At 44.2% G+C, this 17,848-nt stretch overlaps 1 protein-coding gene across 13 annotated transcripts in view; it reads right to left on the bottom strand.

Annotated features, from left to right (window-relative positions):
* The window catches only part of ADGRB1 (adhesion G protein-coupled receptor B1), a 285,424-nt gene that overhangs the window by 6,275 nt on the left and 261,301 nt on the right, over positions 1–17,848 (bottom strand). For 7 of the 13 annotated variants that reach the window (XM_030011701.1, XM_030011695.2, XM_030011702.2 and 4 more), the window contains 5 exons: positions 16,446–16,500; positions 12,028–12,707; positions 11,002–11,037; positions 9,379–9,483; positions 7,341–7,394 (listed from right to left, as the gene is read on the bottom strand). In XM_030011701.1, coding sequence (XP_029867561.1) covers positions 7,341–7,394; positions 9,379–9,483; positions 11,002–11,037; positions 12,028–12,707; positions 16,446–16,500 — 930 coding nt within the window. The remainder of the gene's footprint in view (positions 1–7,340; positions 7,395–9,378; positions 9,484–11,001; positions 11,038–12,027; positions 12,708–16,445; positions 16,501–17,848) is intronic. The other 6 variants (XM_030011703.1, XM_030011698.1, XM_041123058.1 and 3 more) reach the window with 3 other exon arrangements.

Raw genomic sequence — 17,848 nt, forward strand, 5'->3', positions numbered from 1 at the left:
GATGGATGTGAAAGAGGTCTATGAAACTCTTAGTGGCTTGTTGACAGTAGGAACGGACTACTGATGGTAGGGATCATCTCTTCCAACACAAGAACTACAGAGCATGACGGGGCACCAAGCAGTGCCTGGCCCAGAGTGAACCCCAAGAGCTGGTCCTGCACACAATGCCCAGCCGAACTGCAGACCACCTTTCTGCAGCTCTCTGTTGATGCCGAAAACTTCCAAAGTTATAAAAAGCATGTGGAAACATTCACAAAAGCCACATCCATTCGGTACTATGAAGCAAAGCGACACCATTCTGCGTCAGGAGGTCTCCGACCACAAATTACTGGAGTCTTGGGGATCTTTTTGAAGATGCACTACCACATGCTTGCCCTGCTTTTTTATTTTTCCAAGCTGCTTTTTACTCTGCCATGGAGAAGAGGCAGAGCCAGACTGGCTTTGGGTTTGACTGCATACAGTTGTTTCTATCTAGCTTATCAGTGTGATGTGTTATCTAACTGTGACTGTGGCAGGCTTAGCGACTCCAAAGACGTCTCCTTACAGTTAGAAGATGAAAAGGAGCCTGGGGAGATCAGCAAACGGAGAGGGCAGGCTTGTTTTTAGTTTCCCACTTCTCAGAAAAGAATTAGACTTCTCTAGCGAAGCCGTGAGTGGAGGTGCTGTCTCAGGGATGGGATGCGCTGGTCATCCACCACTTGGCACCAGCAGCTCACATTGCGGCGTGCATGGCCGTGATCTGACCCTGGGTGCAGAAGAATTTGGTGCCCGCTTGGATCTCTGAGCAGGTTGAACGCAATCAGCCAGGCTGAGCTCTGGCAAGGATGCTGGGAGACAAAAGAAAATCTTCTCCTCTTGGCAAAAGGCACCCTGGGAATTAGTAGCAGGCTCCTGGGAACAGCTCCCTTTTTCTTTCCCTCCATATGGAAAAGGTTTTTATCGGGTCTTGGCCACTTGAACAGCATATAGAAACAGCCACCGGGCTCATGCTTCAACTCTGGCATTTTCCTCCAGCCCCACTGTGGGGTCTGAGCAATCCTTGCAGACAGGAGGGAAAACCTAGCTATGCACAGAAAAGAAGAAAAAACCTGGAGAGAGGGTTGTGTAATCCGGCTGTAAAAGGCGGCAGTGCTGGCCCAGGGCCTGGCGCCTTGGAGACAGCCAGGAATGGCCCGAGACAGGAGCTGAAAGCAGCGGAGGCTGCTCTGCCAGTAACTCACAGAGACAGAGCCATTACTCTGGCCTGACACAGCCCATGAGCTTCTGGCCATCGGGGAGGGGGGAAATATTTATCGGTTCCTGCCTGGTGCCAGGACGGCGGAGCAGACTGCTCTCTCGGAGGAGTGGGAAGGGAGGGAATGCCCAGACCCAAGGCTGGGGTAAAACCCGCTGTGCGGGGCAAACTGGAGGTCTTCATCACCCTGGTGGGATTCGGAGTCTCCTTCGTTCGGCCGTGGCTTTCATTTTGGCCGCGCGTCTTTAAGGGAGAGGGAGAGGATTTGGGACAAAACGCATTTAAGACGCAGTGCCAACAAACCCTCCCAAATTCCTAACAAAGACAGAGGCAAAGTGTATCGAGATAATCACTGCCTTCAAGGGTCCAGGCTGGCTTCATCCAGAGTACCTGGATCCTAGTGAAACTCCTTTGTTTAGGAGCGGGGTCAGTGTATCACATAAATAAGGCACAGGAGACTGACTGGCGGCTCTAAGACACAGCTTTCATTTCACGTTTCAGTCAAAAACGACAAAATGTACAAGCTGCTAAGCTGCATCTCCTTCTGTTTGTTTTGTGGTTGGGTTTTTTTGTTTGTTTGTTTAGTTGGTTTTGTGGTTTGTTTTTTTTTAATACCCAATTTTTATAGTTACCCTGAATAACCTGAAGAGGAATTCAGTGCTTTCTACAGAGCTCTCTGGGATAACTCCCCTAGAACCAGCTACTCCCATATTGTTTTCATTGCCTCTAGTGTCAACTTGAAGGATATTTCATGACCCAAATGGTCTCTCCCCATGACATTGATGACTCTAGGACCAGAATGAAGTTATTCAGAGCGTATAGCAGGGAATCTGAAAGATAAATGTGGCTCACGCTGTCTAACCCATCTTTGGCTCAATGTCGATGAAAAGTGATTAGAAAATGGGAAAGCTGTCTTGTTTTTTTACAGGATGATAAATTTTCCTTTCCTTGTTTGAAAAAAGTAGCTGCAGTTCCTTCATTTTATGCTACTGAACTACAAAGATGATACTTTTTTTTTTTTCATTTAGGAGAAAAGCAAAATAAAAAGAAGTCCCTGACTTTGTTCAGAATTTCATTTTTTTTTAAAAAGAAGAAACAATTTGTGATTTTAACTTGCATTGATGGAAATCAGTTAGGAAACTTGAAATACCCAGTATTTGCTGGGTTATAAAAATATGTCTTCTGCTTCTGTATTCTCTGAAGTTCAGATGGTCTAACCTGTAGGGGTTGCTGTGAGCCAAAGTCTAGCGAGGCCATGCACAGCTGAAGGTGAACAGGCACTGAATCGTGGAGGTCCTTCGTAGACCCTCAGGGGCTCTTTGCATTGACTCAGAAACAGTCCCTTGCCTGAAGGTTGCAGAGAAAGCTTGTGGTCCCACCAGCATGAGGAACAGGCTATTCTCCAGGCTGTTCTTGCCATTAATCCAGCTGGTTAACGTACCATCCTTTTTTGGACAATGCTTATGGTCTACTGAAGGGTTCACTCCACTTGGTAGACATGGAGATTTGTGTGTTCCCCAAAATGCTGAAATCGTTCAAGGCTGCCCCATGCCTCCCAGGGGCACCTAGGGACACCTGGAGGGGACCAAGAGCACCCAAAGCATGATTCTTTACAGAGTCCTTTTTTAACCAGTCTAAACAACCAGGAGCTTCAATCTGCTGGTGGTCACTGCACGGTTTTCGAGCCGCTGATAGCTGGATAGCTTCAAAGGGCATGGCAGGAGCTGACTGTCCATACAGACGATATGGGGTGTTAAGATGTTCTTCTGAGCAATACAGAGTAACTGATGCGTGATGCTTGGGACACGAGATATCAGATGATCTACAGGAGGAGGTGAACTTCTGATTGATGGTATATTTGGATACCCACTGGCTGACAGATGGTGTATGGCTGAATGAATTAAGGTTTGACGTCATTTTCATAACAGAATTTATTGCAGTAATTATTATACTTTATGTAGCATTCCTCCCCATAAAAGTTACCCTAATTGGTCTTCTAAATTTGCCAGTTACTAAAGCCTTTAAGAAGTGCAGAGAGGTTTAAACACATGGCACGGAGGAGACATCCCACCCATAAGTGGAGCTTCCCTTGCAGAGGTACACACAGCTGACAGCAGGAGGAGCACAGCCTCCCAATTTTCTAATTCCTCGGTGAGGAATGAGCCTGAGTTTGACACAACCACCACCACCATTTCAACTCCTCCACCGCCAGCCTCAGCCCATGCAGAGAGGTTCCCGTGGCCAAATTTTCCCACCTGAGAGCACGGCTGCCGGCTCTCCAGTCAGCTAGCGAAAGGACAGGTAGTCAGCAAGCAAGAGAATTAATTCTGTCATGAAGCAGAGCATGCCAGGGAGACACACAGCTCCTACTGCAATGAACTGCAATATTGATCAATACTCCTTTTTTTCTCACGATTCTGTTAGATGCCAAAGCAACTGCTGGTGGAATGGGTATATCCTCCAGGTGTCTGAAGAGGGAAGCTAAGAAAAATCTAAGCCTGAGAAAGTAAGTAATCAAGACAAAAACACTGTCTAGAAGGAAATAAGAGAAAGTCACAGAAAGGCAGAAAAAACTTTGTCTCTTTTTCCACTGGGTTTTGGAGCAAGTGCTTTTTCAGGACCAACAGAGAGATGAGACTGGATTTGAGAGCTGAGTTACAGACTGAGTTCAGATCCTGTATGTGAGCTCCAGGACAGGGCTCCTGTCAAAGCAAAAGCCATTTGAGCTGCAGGGAGCTGAACGGAGCAAGTAGCTAATAAGCAAGAATGAGCAAATCAGAGAAATTTGCAGAGCTCTGTTCAGCACGGCTTTCGCTGACCTCGGCACAAGTAAAGAGCTGCTGTTTAAAATGAATGCAAAGCCAGATGCTGTCAAGAAGAGAGGAATATGTATGTGATTCAAACTTCTCTAAGGAGAAGGATCAAAGGACTCCTGCCGAGGGGGAAGGCAGGAGTGTCACTTCCATTCCTTTCAAAGCTGGCACTAAGCATAGAAGAAACAAAGCCTTCGCTTCCTTTAAAGGCTGCAAAGCCTCTACTTTCATACCACGCTGTTGCAGAGCATGTGAAGCCCTCCCGATGTCCAGCCCAAGCACTGGAATTTCTTTAGCAATTAACTCACTGGGAGGAGCAGTGTTGGAGATGCTTTACCCTGACAATACAGATCTGGCCAGGAAAATATTTCCCATGTGGTACAAAGCAGCTTGAAAATAACCACTGCCCTGCTTTAATGAGAAAAGCTCTTAGCTGAAAGAATTTAGACCTTGGGAAGTGTGTGTATTTAGGAGGAAGCAGGGAAAAAACCTGCATGTTGCAGTCTACCGTCTGCCAGGCAAAAGGCAGACTTTTAAATGGAGAAACAAACTTGTGGCAAGGTTTCCAACAATGGGATTTTTTTTTTTTTTTTTTGTAGCAATCGGGTAGTTAAAGAACAACTCAAAGTGATGGGAGTGACTAGGAAGGAAGAACTCTGCTGTCTGAGTCAGTACTAACCTAACGTTTCAATATGCATTTGTTTGGGCAGCAAAACGTGTCTTAAAGCTGCTATGAAGAGATATCTTCAATCCAGGTGGAAGCCACTCACTACTTATTATAAACTTAAAAGGGAAGGTTTGGTGGATCCCAGACACCAAGAGAGTTTTTAATTTTAATCACTTAGGATGCTGTGGATGGCTGGTTTTTTTGATGCAAATCCTGCTGTAGTTGTCTCCAAGCCTTTGGTTCCTTTCATGTTTCCTGGCTGCAAATAAGCTGTCTAGGTGGTAAATATTTAACAAACACAGCTCATTTAGTTTTCTGCTCAGGGTCTACACCAACTTCCAGTTTGGTCTGGGTTAAAATGGAAGGGCAACAGTGTGCAACCTCCACACATATGCTGGCTGCAAGTCATTTGGGAGGAGGATGAGCAAAGTAAACCCAGCTGTTCCTACGATACTCTTTTTAGATTTAAAGTCCCTTCAGGTGGACAGAGATAATCTGTCCCAAATTTCAGCATTTCAAGAGCAAAGGAGTCTTGCCTACAACCCTGTAACTTCCTTTTGAGTAAGGGCTGATTTTTCAAAAGTCATCTCCATCTTCCTTGCCTCATCTGAACTTGGAGATTGCAGGAGAGAGAAAATTTACCATAGCCCATGGGAAGGTCATACAGAGATCTATTAATGCATTAAAAAGCTGACTTTTCAACTTGCAGTCATCAGATCTTGCTGTATATCAGTAAGCTACTGTCTTAATTCCCTAGCACTGAAAAGTTAGCTTTGGATAATAGTGTCTACATCCCCAATTAGTTCATAAAGCCACAAATAAGTGAGATCCCTTTACTCTCCTGCAGCAGTAAGGTGGCCTAGACTTGAATGCAGGTGGATGTGCGTTCCTGTATGCTTTGAATGCAGATCCTGCTGGACAATGTGATTTTAATCAGGAATATCTGAGCGTGCTTCTAAAGGTAGCATTTTATAGTTGAGATACATATATAAGAAAGTCCACGTCACGTGGAATAGATTTCATGTAATAAACTGAAAAAACACATGGAAAAATTCAAGTTTGTTGCCCAAGGAAGGATAATTCAGTAGTATTGTACTCTGAGGCTCAAGTTAGTTCAGCATTAGCAGTGTGCTTTGGTTTGTAGCAAAATAACTGCAGCAAATACCAGTGCCACAGTGGTTCCTGGGAATGCATTGAATATGGTCAAGATTCAGACTTGGCTGGCATTCCAGGCAGTGTTCTAGTTCTCCTAATTGCCTACCTCTGACATACCATCCTGGCAACATTGCTCATTAATAAGTTAATGACAGGTCAGCTGATGGCAGTGGGGACACCCTGATCTCAGTGATATGTGGATTCGGCTCCAGATCTCTGCTGTAGCCGTTCTGACTTGAAGATTGACGTGTGCGATGGCTAGCAGCAGTGTTACACGTTGCCTTGCATCACATGTATGCTTTCCCTCTGTGCCCTCCAGTGCAAAGGAGAAGAGAGGTCCCAGGGAAGGACTCCCTGGTCGCTGGGTGAGGGGAAAGCAGAATTCATCCCCAAACCTGTCTCCACGTCTGCAGGATGAGAGACAAGCCCAGAGGCATTTGTCAAGGCTGCCTTTGATAGGGATTCGGTAATTCTCACATCAGTAATGCCTTTCAGAAATGGACCTTGTGAAGGATGAAAGCTGAACAGCTCAAACACGCAGGAGTTCCTGATTATGTTTCCAGCTCTGCCTGTAACTACTCTGGGACAGTGGGCAAAGGGCAGTCGTCTTTATCTTTCAAGTGTACGCTGCAGTAATACTTATCCAATGTTTAAATGTGTCAGGATACTTAGGAGGAATATACGTGCTGGGACAAACCTTCAGGTCTTTGCTGAAGACCCCTTAAAAATCGTGTTTTACCACCAAAGCTGGAGAAATTCGCAACAGGAAACACATGTGATGGTTGAATTTTCAACCCCTCTTCCTAAAGAGACAGAAGATCAGTTTCTTCCTCCCATTTGTTCTGTTGGTGCTTCCTTCAAACTTGGCAATGTAGTAGCACATCTGAGAGGAACTATGTAATTAGTGTGATAGGGTAATCAGTTTTGGCCAGTGCGCTGAAGTACAGAGAGGACTAGCATTTACATCAAAACCAAACCCCACACTGATCCCTAAAAAGGGCCAGCACCATTCCTAGGTATTCCCAAAGGAGGTCTGTCCTATGCAGACATTTAGTTCAAGTCTCAGCGGCACCTTTCTGACCTTGGAGTTGAAGGAGGAGAGAGGAAGTGCAAGAAGATTAGGAAAAGCATCATATCTTGGAAAGGACTAAGGACAATGGGACATGCTGCTAGGAGAGGCTGGGAAACCCCCAGGGCTAGAGAGAGCTCGACTTTGTGGTTGCTTATTTAAAAGGGAAATCAAAGATACAGCAATGCAGGCAGATGGACTAGACCCAGTAAACATGCCTTCTGCTCTATGATGCTAAGTATGAAAGGGTTCAAGGGTATTCCAGGATCCTTATGACCTTGTTCATGCCCACAAGGCAAGGAGTTTCCTACTGGTGAAGGAATGTGTTTGGATTCATACGTCATGGAAGGGTTTGGGACAGGTCTACAATGCTCTTCAATGCAAAATGAAAGCCGGACTTACGCTAACGTTAGTTTTATCACTTCCACCAGAAGAAATACTCCATCGTTTTATAACCTAAACATACATAAAAGAAAAAAAATTCTTTTGTTGTTACTTTAATCCCTGGTATCCGCAGTTTGCCTTCTCAGGGCAAGCTGAAGATGGGGCATGATTTCCAGTGGAGTTCTCAGCAGCAAATGGTAGATAAAGGGGTGAAGAAAGCTATTTATTTTTCTCTGCACTGCTTTCGATGTTTTTAAACCAATACCCACTACTGACTTGCCAATACTGATCTTCTCAAGCTGAAGATGGGGCATGATTTCCAGTGGAGTCCTCAGCAGCAAATGGTAGAAAAAGGGGTGAAGAAAGCTATTTAGTTTTCTTTGCACTGCTTTGAATGTTTTTAAACCAATACCCACTACTGACTTGCCAATAGTGATCTTTGCAAGCTCCCCCTCTCGGGTTACATCCAAGGGAAAATCACAACTTGAAAAAGATTCAGTCAATATGCAAAGGCCACCTTCACAGCTTCTTTCCAGCAGTTCAAAGCTCTTTGATGCTGACACTGGCAACTTTAATTCTACATAGAAGCATCTCTGAAATGCTCAAAACATCTAAATCTATAAAACCCTCCTGCAAACATACCACAGATTAGCTTTTACATGGTATTTAAGCATTTTTGATTTTACAGCTGTGTCATACCTAAATAATAGAAAAAAAGCAGAGAGATGACATTCAGTGAAATGCATTGGGATTCTGGGCCAACACAGGCTTCTTTGATCTGAACCTGCCTGCTAGATTCACTCCCCCTCTCATTCTCTAACACTGGACAGCCCATAATGACACCTTGCCACACACAATAAAAGTAGGATTTGCTGGGACTACATCTCTGGAGCTCAGCACAGCAATGCTGTGAGATCTGAACGCAGACCAAAGGCTCTGTAGCGCTCTGCTTCCACAAAGAACCAAACTAAACCTCTTGTTCAATCAACCTCGGAGCTCTGGTCTTGCCTCTAATGGAATCCCATCAAAATAAGCCCCACTAGTGCCAGCTTGGCCATGCTGCAGGGGACTGTGCATCCTGGATCTGACTTTGCATGCAAATGACCGAGAATGTTATAAATAGCTCACCTTGCCCCTCTCCTGAGCGCAGGCACAGCCCACATTTCATTTCTTACTGCCAACCTGGCTGTGCCACTTGTTTTTCCCTTCTGCTGGAGCAGATATACTTCCTTGCAACGTTTCGGCTCTTGCTTAGCAGGCTTAATGGGCTGAGACGTGGGGGAGATGCCATCAGCCTGCCCCTCCTTATTTGTGTTATCCACATCACCTGCTACGCAGGCTCCTGATATCTGTTTCTAGTACCAAATCTCTGCCCTTCTGAAAGGCTGCAAGGTCCTTCCCCCAGCCTGCCTCCCTCAAAGTCTCTTCTTGCCCTGGAAGTTTGCTCCTGTTGAGGAAAGCCATGTATATGATGACCAGCTGCCACAAATACCCTTATGCTACATTTAATTAGCATGCAGTCCCCAAGAAGTGCTGCCACCATCACAGCTGAAATCCCACTGCAGTGGCTTTCCTGAATAGCTATGCCCATCACTGCCACCTTGGCTTCCAACTAAGCCCCTGCAGGTGGTTTAGATGATTCCTGCCGGCCCCACCTTCTGCCCTCTCCCCTTTCCACCTAGATTTCCTCAAGGCTGTTCTAGTTTCCAGTTCGTAACTATGACTGGATGTATGGGGCACTCAGAGATGACCTGAAAGGGAATGCAAAGAACAGACACAGACATGGGGAACAAACACAAAGAAGACAACACAAACTCTATTGACCACGAACAGACCTGAGGACAGACATTCTCCTTGTGGGCTGCTGACCACTCTGTAGATGAGCTAGTGGTACCTCTGTGACTCTCTGTCACACATGTGCTTGTTGCAACATGCATGGACAGAAAATCAAGGTAAAGTATTCAGTGAGGGCTCCTAAACTTTCCTGCTTCTTCCTGCGCTCCTGCTGGCACTAGAGGGCTCTAGGAGATGATGGTTCTGGAAGTGTCTGACTAACCTTGCTGTCCGTTGTTGGAGACTCCTTCTCCTTCTCTGCATGCTGGAGTTTTCTGTTCAGGTCTTGGAACATGTCTTGGTGACGTTTTCTTGTGTGCATGATTTTCTGAAGCAAACACAAGAGCCACAGGTAAGCAAACCCTATTCAGCTGTACAGAAAGAACATGCTTTCCCCCAAAGTTACATATTAAAACAAAAGTTATTAAAAAAAATAATACACACAAAGTTATTAAAACCTAGCTCTGTCTCCCTGCAGGTACAATCTGGTGTGCCTAAACTACCTTTAACGTTCACTGAGGTCCCAGTGTAGCACCGCCTTTATTTTCAGGATGAGATGGTGGGAGAAAGTGGAAAAGACTCATTTTTGACCTTATGGTTACCCTAAACCTGCAACTGCCAACTGTTTATGCTGCAGAATTTGTTCTTGACTGGCAATTTTCTACTAGCTAGACTTAGGAAGCTTTGCTCACCTTCTTTAACTGATACCTGACCCCGTGCCCACTCTGTTCTCAGTATGTCTCCTTTGCAAATATATTCAGAGATTACACAAACATACAGAATTTGGGTACAAGAAGTTCCATCAGAAACTATTCCACAATTTCCTTTTCTTTGTATTTCCGCCCTTCTGCATTTCACTTCTACCTTCTACTGCCCAGAAGGAGAGGCAAGACCAATTTCTGTGAGGACTTCCCTTTGCATGTAAGAGCATGTTGAATATGGCTTTCTTGTGTTCTGCCAAGTGCTACAAAATTAGAGAAAGTGACTCAAATAGTTTAGGACCAACCTGAAGTATCAGCTTAGATGTACCCATCGTGCCTCAATTTGAGACCAAGCTCACAACCTGGAGCTCTGAAGTGATTCTAGTGTTAAGGCAACTCCTTGTGGGCCCTTAACGTGACTCTTTTGGAATAAACTAGCAGTTTTGAAGGGAAAGGATAGCTCTGCTGGGAAGGATGCCATGATTGGATTCAGGATAGCTGTGCGAGCTCTCAGTAGCCCCATGGACCCTGTGTGGAGGACTGGCTCTTTCAAAGCTTTCCACTCTGTGCCTCAGGTGTGAGGACAGACATTTCCCTATGAACAGTATAGACTTCTTCCACCCAGGCTGATTGTGTGAGGTTCATTAATAGGTGTGAAAGACTAAGGTTAATGGTGGGTTGTGACAGTGGGGCCGTATTAGCTTCCCTTCTGTTAAGCAACAGATGTTGCGCACAAAAGGCAAGGCATTTTAGGCCACGAACCAAATGTACGTGTGCTTCCCAAACAGGAACATGGTGCAGTCACCTACTGCTCCATCAGCTCTCCGTAAGCATTTTGCTCACAGAGGAGAAGTTACAGGCCTTGGGCAAGCCAGTGTAGGATCCCGATTTACAAATGTTTACACAGAAGCTACTGCTCCGTAAATTAAGTGTGTACCAATATAAATGACCCATTTGTTTAGCTGCACAGGGTAAGCCTTACTAGGCATCTAGCACAACTCTTTCAACACACCGTTTTTAAACCCTTGAAGAAGCTCTTTGGCAAAGACAGCACTCTTGCAAAGGTTCCAGAAAGAAAAGAAAGCAGCATTTCTTTTTCTCATCCTATCCTTAGAAAAGCACTATTCAGAAAGGGATGTACTCACCTCAAAATCTAGCTCTGCGTACCGGGATTTCCGCCTCTGGGTATTCAAAAGAAAAAGATATGGTGAAGGTTAGTAAGGGGTTGATGCTGGTGAGTGGGCACAAACTCAGCCACATAGTAGATAAAACAGGGAGAGTCCTTCTCTTTTTCCTTCTTCCTACACCTTTAACATGTTTCTCTGGCTCTTCACGATGGAAAATGCAAGCCATTTAGAGGGATGTCTACCAAAAAACACTGAGCCTTAAGGAGAGCTGAGCATGGGCTGAGCATGGGAGTTTAGCCAATTCAAGCTCTGTCCTAGTTATGAGCTTGCAGGTTGTTCACAGAATAAGAAGCAGAGAGGGAGCAGTAGATCAGCCAACTGATCTACTGCAGCTTTTGAGCACCAGTCAGTCGAGACTGAAGTTTGGACAGCAATAGCCAAGACCTGCTCTCTGACAATAGCCAAGAAAAGGGCCAGATGCCCTAGAACAGACCTCAGCTTAAGATCTAAGCTCTAAGGAGAACTGCTAATATACATAATGAGTTATCACAGGTCACAAGGAGAGGGCTGCGCTTATGCAAAACCTCTGACATCCCTCTGATGCTAAGAGCATTGTGGGGCATGCCTTAGGGACATTTTACGCCTGCAATCACTAGACTTTTCTCCCCTGTATCATGACTGAAGTCATCAAAATGGGAAACAGAGGCAGAGGATAGAAGGAGAAAAGGTAATGCAAGTCACGTGCCTTGCATTAAAATGAATAGTCTTTGACAAACTAACATTTTTATTGGAATTTCATTGCCTGTAGGGCTACAGACAGTTGATCCAGCAATGGAATACATCTGCGGAAGTTGTGAGAGATTTTAAACATTACATTACAAAATGATATCACATGCCAGTGATGCCTCATGATAATAAAATACTGGCATTGCATGGTGGGCTGCACTGGGCCTAAGGTGCTTCTCTTGAAACACCTGGTGTGGCCAGTGTTGAGGGCAGGGCATCGTTCTGGGCTGAGAACAATACAGTAATTCACATGCTCACCTCCAAGGAGCTCATGGAGAGGGTGGAGACGGTCTCACTCTTGGACACCACACCCGAGTTCCCTGAGTCACCTGTGTCACACAGGCTGTTGGGAATCTGTGACTCGTTGGAGATATTTTGTGGAGCCAGCTGCTGCTGTTGTTGTATCATGGTGGAACCTTGAACCTCACCGCATGTCATGGTTACAGGCTCCCGTGGAGGACTCTTGACAACAAAGCCTGGGTCAGTAGCCATACTGAGGTGGATGAGCCGTGTCTGGGGCATCTGGTCAATATTGATGCTGTATTTGCTCTCGTCTTTGGGCGGTTTGGCCCGTAAGGTAGACGTGTTGGTAGGCAGAATGACGTAGCTGGTGTCCAGCGTTTGCTCTTGCGCCCGGGAGAGTTCTGAGTCCAACTTCTTGAAGATGTCCCCATCACAGATGTAGATGGACTTAGGTGGCTGGTTCTTGTCCTTCTTCAGAGTGAGAGTGTGATTGCTGAACTCATTCAGGTTGATGGCCCCCAGGTAGTGTGGTGAGCCCTGAAGATGCATCTTGGAGACATTGGCTGGAAGACTGTTAAAGTTTGATGACCCCTTCTGGTGATTGAGTTTCAATTTCTCTTCATCTGGCAGTGATGGACGCTTCAATGTTCCTGTGATGGTTGAGGTCCTGCAGGTGGTGATGTCTTTATTCAGCACTAGGGAGACAGATAAGTATCCTTAGCACCTCACCTAGGTTTTTGTTAACACATCAATACACCTACCACAGTCACACCATGCTAGCATGTTCCCTTGGACCTCTCAGAAAGAGGCTGTGGTGGCAGAACAGTTTTATACTGTTTTTTTTTTAATCCAGGATGCTGAAGGCAAAGCTAAAGCTAGGGAGGAGAAGAACTTTCTCATTTTGAAAGAGTTCTCTGTGACACAAATTTTCCAACACAATCATGGCCAAAACTCCCAACTAGGCCAACACATATTTTCATATTGATAACAATATCTTGAAAAGCAAATACACCTATATATATTTAGTACATGTACTATATGTATATATATGAAATATATATAACTAGCCTATGAAGGAGTAGAATTCTTTAAAATAAAAGGTTGCTTTCATGTCAAAAATTATTTTGATTCAGTAAATAGCTGAAATGAAGCATTATCAATGATTTCAAATGTAATTTTTTTTATTTTAAACTCACTGAACTGCTTCAGGTTGCTCTTTTCCCTTGAACAGTTTCAGTGTCAATAATTTGGTATTTTAAAATACACCATGTTTTGTTATAAATTTCTAACTGCTCTCCAAAAAGCTTACATTCTAGTAATCATGGCAAGCCTTTGTGAGAGCTAATTATTTAGTGTTTTTCATTTTCCCTTGGGGAAAGAAAGGAGTGCCATGAATATTCCTTAATAGGAGAGGAAAACCTTAAACTAAGAACGAGGAGAACATGCCAATTAGGAGGTATATAAAGGACACACAGACACTCATTCCCACACAACACTGTCCACAACAAAACGTCTGTTCCTTTTGTAGGCATAAGAATCTATTGCTCAGTTGATTTCAGGATGCAACAAAGACCTTAGGAAGATAATGATGTCAGCCTTGATGTCTCCAAGGGTTCGAAATCACAGACTGTGGGGCAGGGGAAAAGCGGTGTGGGACTGAAGGCTACTTACCCAGTATTTCAGCACAGCAAAGGAGAAATAAATGCATGTTCCCCTTTCACCCATCTCAGAATGAAAAAAAAGGGAAGGTCCTTTTACTTATTTTTTTTCTCAATGGACCAGAGACAAGGATCTTTGGGGTAACCTCATACTATTCAGCTGCTCCACCTGGGACAGAGGCAGGACATGACACAGGCATCCCATGGGACTGAGGAAACACTAATTTTTCTACCAACTCATACTGGGAGTGGTGGGTGCTGCAAGAGCAAAGTTCCCCTCAAAGACTACAGAGCAGGCAAGGCAGGACGACAAGGATACCAAGTATAACAAAAGAACTTTTAAAAAGCCTTTAAAGCTAAACACACTGGGTGTAACTATGGCAGCCGCGGTCTTCTTGACATTGCTAGAGGACACGCTAGGATAAATCAGAGCATTACAGCGTATTCATAGCATACACTGCGGGAAGATGTTATTGAAGTCAAACCCTTCACTTGGGAGTGTCAGTAAGGTTTATTGATTCAGGCTCTTCTCCATGCTCATGTCAGCTGCAGAAAGCAGGTTTGGAGAGGTTTGCACTTGGCAATCTCTAAGCATTGAGCGGAGTGAGCTTTCAACACTGAGCCATGGACCCAATCCTACCAGTGAAATAAGTGAGGAGGTTATGAGCGGTATCAGGCATATCTCCAATCCGTCATAACACGAGAGCTGGTGCCTCCAGCAGAAATGATGGCCAGAAACCAACAGACAGATTTCTGGGTTTTTATTTTTCAATAAGCAGAATGCATAGGATGATGCACCGTATAGAAAGGTCTCTGAAATGGGGATTATTATTAACCACTTAGCTTGGCGCAGACTAACAGCACTTTATCAGAGGAGGAATATCTGTTCAGGCAGACATCAACAAGCAAATTGTACAGTTGTATGCTGGCAAAGGAAGGGAAGCCTAGGCTGTTAGCAAGCTGCTGATCCAGGGGCTTCTCCCCTGAAGTCATGTGAAACCAATCAGCTTCTTCCTTTCCTCTGGGAAGCTCAATTTGGAAGCAAGAAACTCAGTAGCAGATCCAGAAAGGCTCCTTTATTGCAGGAGTCCAGGGTCTGCCTTGGATCCCAGCACAAGGTGGACTGCTGGATGTATAGCTGGTCGTGTGTGCCAACACCCAGCCTGGTTGCACGTTCACTGAGCGTGTGTTCCAGTCAGACCTGGTCTCACATGCACGTTTTTTGCACGTGATTTTTTGGAACTGAGATCTTTGGTGTCAAAAAGGAAGGAGGAAGACAAATGAGAAGAGTGAGACGGCTAGAAATTAGATTAGAGAGTGTGATACAGAGAAACAGAAAGAAAAAAATGGACAGACCCTGAAAAGAGATAAATGGACAGAAAGAGACCATGAAATAAGATATCACAGGGATAAGTGAGATAAATATACTGTGACTGTGATAAGCATAGGGAGAGGGAGTGAGGCAGAGAGAAGGACAGGAAAAGATAAATAAGATATAGATAGATATTAGATAGATAAATGATAGTGACAGTGATAGACAATACACAGAAACACAGTGACAGAGATAAATGTTGACAGAGATAGAAATACATAAATAACAGGTACAGCAAGACAGACAGCTGAGGACAGAGATAAATAAGTGATTGCAAGATAGAGAGAGATGAATTATAGATAAACACATTAGAAGCAGATAAATAAATGATAGATTAGATAAAAAGATACATGAAAGGGACAGGTAGATGTGAATAGAGAGAGAGAAGGAGAGAAACAGAAAGAAAGCAAAAAGGGAGAGAAAGAGAAAGAAGGGAAGAAGGAAGGAAGGAAAGAAAGAAAAAGAAAGAAAGAAGAAAGAAAGAGAAAGAGAAAGAAGCTTTCCCATGATGGTAACTGAACACACAGTATGTACTGTCCTTGGCTAGGGGAGATCCTGGTTTGGAAGATATGAATTATATGCAAGTACCAAGCAAGCTGGTATTTCTCTTGCCTGGGAGAGGGGAGAAGTCTGGGAGGGTAAATGAAAGCCTAAATATCTACAAAGGGTAAGAAAAAAAAAAAAACCCACTCAAATAGTCAGGCATGCCAGGACCAGGAGAGGACAAAACCTGCAGACAAACAGGTAGCAAAGGAGAATCCAGACAGCACAGACACCCCCAGGGGAATGAGAGAAAAGGGAGTTACTGGGGAAAGGGACCGTCAACTCATGCAGATCGTCAGGACCAAAATGAATGTGTGTGACTGAACACACAGCAGAAAGGTGCAGGCAAAGGAGGAGAGACCTGACCCACCTCCATGTGTACAGGCAGCTTACAACTGCACTAGAAGTGTGCATGGAGTCAGGTGGAGTGGTGGGAAGGCTCTTCAGATTCCAGACCTTCTCAAAGACACCTCTCCTGAGCACAAAACTGTCTGAGGTTGGTGTGACCCCCTTGGGCAAGGGTTGCTAAAGCAATGAAGGATCACAGTAGGAAGAGACGGATCCAATCTCTTCTTCCTTGATACTCTTCTCTGCCACCGTGTTACATGTGCCATAGGTAAGAAATAATACCTCGGAGGCAAGGCTTAATCTTAGTTAGAAGGCCAAGACAGCTACGGGGAAATAGGATAAGCAAAGCATAGGGGAGAATTAGGGGTGTTGCTTTCTCTTGGCCAGGGTTGAGATTAAGGGCAGCCCACTCAAGTACATGCAAGGCACTAAGACACACACAAATAAAACAGAAAGGAAAAAAAAAAATGGCCTAGTTCAATCCCCAAACCAGGTCACTTGCTGATTCTCACCTGTGATGTGCTCACCTGATCTACAAGCCATATCCACGTCCTTCTCAAAATCGGTCTGAAAGACAGAGAACACAGAAGGCATGGTCAAAAGGAGGTGGGGGGGGGAAGCAAGCCATTTGGAAAATGGAAAAACCCACTTTAATTAGTGAGGCAGACACAACCATTGCCAGAAGAGTGGAGAAGAGATGTTTTGCTTGGGCTTTGAAACATGGCAAACAGACCACTTTTTTCCACCTGTGGCTTTTGAACCTCAGGCAGTGGTAAAGCTGTAACATTGCTTTTCAGCTGGATTAATCTGCTCATCCATACACTAATTCCTGGTCTGCCAGATTAAAATACCTCCCTGGAACACGTTTGTGCCCATTCCTAAAAAACAGGGGAGGGTTTCCTGGCCTAATCTGCCTTGGATATATCACCCCTCACTTAGACTAAGTGGATTCCCCTCCACTCATTAAAAGATCTGGGGATGCCGCTGAGAACGCTCCATACCCACTGGGCTTTCTTGTGATCTATCACCAAGTCACATGAAGTAGAAACAAGTCTCTGCTTCTGAAACTCCTAGCGTATAAAATCAATGGTCCCTGCAGGCACAAAGGCTGAATAACTTTTTCAAGCAGTCTGTACAGCCAGATGAAACTCCTTTCTTCTCCCAGTATGAGTTAATCCCTTTTCTAAAGCTTTTAGCAGATAACATTTCAAAGAACTGGATACACTGAGTCACAGTGGGCCATGAGTTTTCATGGAGTAATGGAAAGGCCACAGACTAGCAAAAGGTAGAAGAGTTCACTGATTATTTCTAGTATCATTTCAGAAAGGAGACACTTAATATAATTGTATTAATGTGATTAAATGCATTCCAGATTAATACTAAGAAAAGTGTGAAAAAAACCCTCCATTCCCCTAGGATAAACACTTTAATATTAGCAGGTTGAGATCCAAGAGTTTTTCAAGAGCTGGTTGAGGAATTATCTCAATCTTCTTGATGCTAATTTCTTAGTAAATTATTTGGGATATCAAATAAATCTGAAAAGAATAGAAGAGAAATAATACTGAACTAACGTTTAAATGGGCAAGTGGGATGACAGAGAAAAATATAATCTCATTTTCATGACAGGAGTTCCAGAAAAATGTAACCAAACAGCCTGTACTAGTTCTACTGATAAATAAAAAAAGGAGATAGGTTTAAATCTAATACCAGACATCAATATTTTGTGGAAAACAGTTCTACTCAGCTAAGCTTCTTTTCACTTGTTGGGCAGATTTGGAGATTACTGGAAAAGTTAACGGCAAAAATGCCATCCTGCAAAGCTTTTGATTTCTTTGCTTATTTTACAACCCAGTCGCTATAAAATAACATTGTACCCCTCTAAAAATATCAGTGAAGAGTCATCATTCACATCTAG

The sequence above is a fragment of the Aquila chrysaetos genome, chromosome 4 (genome assembly GCF_900496995.4).
Source record: "Aquila chrysaetos chrysaetos chromosome 4, bAquChr1.4, whole genome shotgun sequence".
NCBI lineage: Eukaryota > Metazoa > Chordata > Aves > Accipitriformes > Accipitridae > Aquila > Aquila chrysaetos.